Source organism: Branchiostoma floridae, chromosome 5 (genome assembly GCF_000003815.2).
Source record: "Branchiostoma floridae strain S238N-H82 chromosome 5, Bfl_VNyyK, whole genome shotgun sequence".
NCBI lineage: Eukaryota > Metazoa > Chordata > Leptocardii > Amphioxiformes > Branchiostomatidae > Branchiostoma > Branchiostoma floridae.
The window spans coordinates 14397319-14400545 of NC_049983.1; the positions used below are offsets into that span (position 1 = coordinate 14397319).

A 3227-nucleotide genomic window follows, 5' to 3' on the forward strand; every position below is an offset into this window, starting at 1 on the left:
GAAAAACAGATATGGTACTGGCACCCCTAGTTAGCACTATACTTTGCAACCCTCTGGACCAGGAAGAATCCTCAATGTCATCATATTACAATGAATTGTGATGTTCACTCACTGGACAATGGACTCAATGAAATACATTAAACTATACTAAAAGCATATTTGGACCCATTGCTTCCCCTAAAAGTTCTTGCTGCTTAGTCAGTCCCAACATTTTTCAGTTGTCAACTTTGTTATCTACCTTATAAATATGATCAAATGAACGTAAGCAAATCATTTGACATACACACATAAGGAAATGACGTCAAAACTACGTAAAACTAGTACTTTGTGTTGATGAGTCATAATTGCAGGGCGTAACATCGTGCATTGAATGTCAGGTACGCGGCAATGGTAACCAAGTTATGTCATTAACGTTTATGTGTCTCAATCTAAACTTTTGATGTAGATTTTCACACTTTTGCTACTCACTGCTCATGTAGCGGTTGACTTCTTGAAACCGTCAAGCATCAGTGTAACTTGCAACGCAGACCAGAATACAGCGATCAGGAAGCCATGTGTGGCAGCGTCCCTCCGTTTACCAAGGAAGAGGCAGGGTGAAGTTCTCCTTGCTTGACCAGGGCCAGGTCTAAACAAAGACGTTAGAACACATTTGTCTAGTTCGTTGTCAGAAAATGGTAAAACTCAACAAGTAAGATGACAGCACGGAGGTTGTTGTTGGAGGTACAGACCACTGTACAGCTGTAATCTACAAGATGATGGAAACTTCCGGGGTGCCAACTCCCTCCAGCTTTGAAAAAGTTTCGCCGGAAATCTGATGAAGATACCCCACTATTGTGAAGGGAATACCTTAATAATTACCCAATTAAATACGACTGATATTATTTTTTTTCAATAAGGTTTAAAATATTATGCGTTTTGATACATTTTATTTGAACATTAAGCTGAAATAGATGGAACAGACTAGTTAATATTAGACTTTATTCATTACCGACCCCGCATGATAGTGTATTCGTCCAACTTGTGGCGGTAAGATACAAAGATGACCTAAGTAAAACAAAACAAATAGCGACGATATGTATTCCTAAAAACAAGTTATGATTAGATCAAAAATTAAAATCTTTTATTTCTATTCACTAGATTGTTTGTTCTGGAGCAATATAACGTTCATTCTAGCGTCGTTTATCTGTAGCACTATTTTTTAAAGCTCTACATTACAAAGGTCACAGAATCGGTGCAAAGGCAGTACTTCCGGTCCAAGCTAGCATTTGACTTTCGGAACGTCCCGATAGAAAAACGCCTGCCAAATTACTGATTACATAAACGTATCGCTGGTGTCAGGGCAGTATGGTGCTTCGGACCTTTCTTAGGATCCCAACCGTCTGCAGGCGAGCTTTCTCCCTCCACGACAAGACGAAAAACGTTTTTCTGGTGAGATGTTCAGATCGCGCGCCCCTCCCACACCGAGCCGGCATGTCCTCACACACGTACGACGTCCAGCCGTTTGCTGTCTATCAGCTGAAAGTCAGACTACCACTCAGTGTTCACGTTTCTCCCTTAGACCCACTAGAACACCCAAACGCAGACAGATTTGTAGTTGACGTGGATCCTGATGAGGGGGTGGAGGTAGTTGTGAAGAATGATGAGAAAACAGTGGAAGTCGTGAGGTCGGCAGAGGTTGGAGGAAAATCAACATGTCATATCATGTCACCTATTAATTATGGTAAGTTCTGTTGTGACTTTTGCAGTTCACTTTTGTTATAAAAAAAATAATGACAGGATTTTAATGATGTAAGGGTGATCGTGACACAGGAATTATAACGTTGCTAAAAGGTAACTTTGTTCTTGTTGTGCAGATGTAGATGTTCAGGTGTCTGGAGCAGCAGAGGCCAGAGTACAGAACATGGAATGTCCCACATGTGTTGTGAAGACAGAGGAAGGAGACTGTCATCTTAAGAGTATTAAGGTACAAACATATCTGTCCCCTCTTCATTGTTAGAGGTCATATTTTGCACATCATACTTAGACGGATGTACATTCAAATTTTTGTATTTTAACAGCCGCAGATAGCGACGGTTGTACAAGCTAATGCTCTACAATGCATCTGTCACTATTTGCGGGTAGTATTTTATCAGTTTGACCTTAGAAGTAAGAACAATTTTAAAGAAACATAGATTAGTTACTTTCTTTCTCCACTAGCACTGCACATGATTGACTGCTCCTTTTTCCACCTCACATATATCCAGGGCATGAGCTCACAGATAGACACAGGAGGTGGGAGTGTGTATGGAGAGGGCACCATACTGGGGAATGTGGATGTTTCAACTCACTTGGAAGGGGTAAGGGTAGGCCTATCATGGTTTTTGTGGGCTACTTTCATTATAAGTGTATATATCTATATGTGTATTATGGAACAAAAAGGAACATCACACAGTCCTACTAATAGAAAAGAATTTGAGGCTATGGAAATTTTACTGATGATTTTATAGAATATGACATTTCTTAGAATCCAATCAAGTGCTTGAGGGTTTTGTTATACCTTTTTTTATAAATATCCCATTTCTTGAATGGCTTACTTACCTTTTGTGATGTGTCCTTTTACCTGTCATCATTTTCCCCATGGCAGTACCATATTCCTAGGTTTCATCATTTCTTCTTCTTCCAGAGTGTGAAACTCGGCAAGCTCCAAGGGCAGACAATGAGTGTTGCAACACAAGATGGTGAGTGTGCTTACTATTCTTGACAATATGAAAAATTTACATGACATTTACCTTTTACCTAGTACATTGTACCTTTGGTCATTCAGATGCATAATATCAGCACTTGATGTAGTTCTCTTCACATGTCACTCTTCTTTGGTATTTTACTGTCAAATTGTTTAATGCCTTTCACCCCCAGGTACAATAGATATAAAAGACATCTATGCAGAACTGTCAACAATAACTTCAGATTCAGGGAACATCAACGTTGGAAGTATTCATGGTAAGTAGCAATGATTTAATGCCAACCGTCAGACAAGAAAGTCTTGATTTGTTGTTTCTGGTGCAGGTATATGGAGTCATGTCATATGCAGTTAGCCTAATTTTGATACACCAAATGCCCATACAGGTACGGGTGCTGTGGAGACTACAGAAGGAAATATTACAATAGGTGAGTCTACCTTCCCATGATTCTTTATTAAAGGCTGTACGCTATTGATTTGACTTTGTGAATGACATCCTCTGATTATC

At 39.6% G+C, this 3227-nt stretch overlaps 2 protein-coding genes across 2 annotated transcripts in view; one reads left to right on the forward strand and one right to left on the reverse strand.

Moving 5' to 3' along the window:
• LOC118415298 overlaps window positions 1-1074 on the reverse strand; it is a 10048-nt gene extending 8974 nt beyond the window's left edge. Inside the window, exon 1 of the mRNA XM_035819797.1 lies at window positions 469-1074. Coding sequence (XP_035675690.1) covers window positions 469-475 — 7 coding nt within the window. The 5' untranslated portion in view covers window positions 476-1074. The remainder of the gene's footprint in view (window positions 1-468) is intronic.
• A 135-nt stretch (window positions 1075-1209) lies between these two features.
• Window positions 1210-3227, forward strand: part of LOC118415302 (protein FAM185A-like) — a gene marked incomplete in the record, with an annotated part of 3689 nt that continues 1671 nt past the window's right edge. Inside the window, 6 exon segments of the mRNA XM_035819805.1 lie at window positions 1210-1720; window positions 1854-1963; window positions 2244-2336; window positions 2663-2717; window positions 2896-2979; window positions 3106-3139. Of these exon segments, the coding sequence (XP_035675698.1) occupies window positions 1345-1720; window positions 1854-1963; window positions 2244-2336; window positions 2663-2717; window positions 2896-2979; window positions 3106-3139 (752 nt within the window).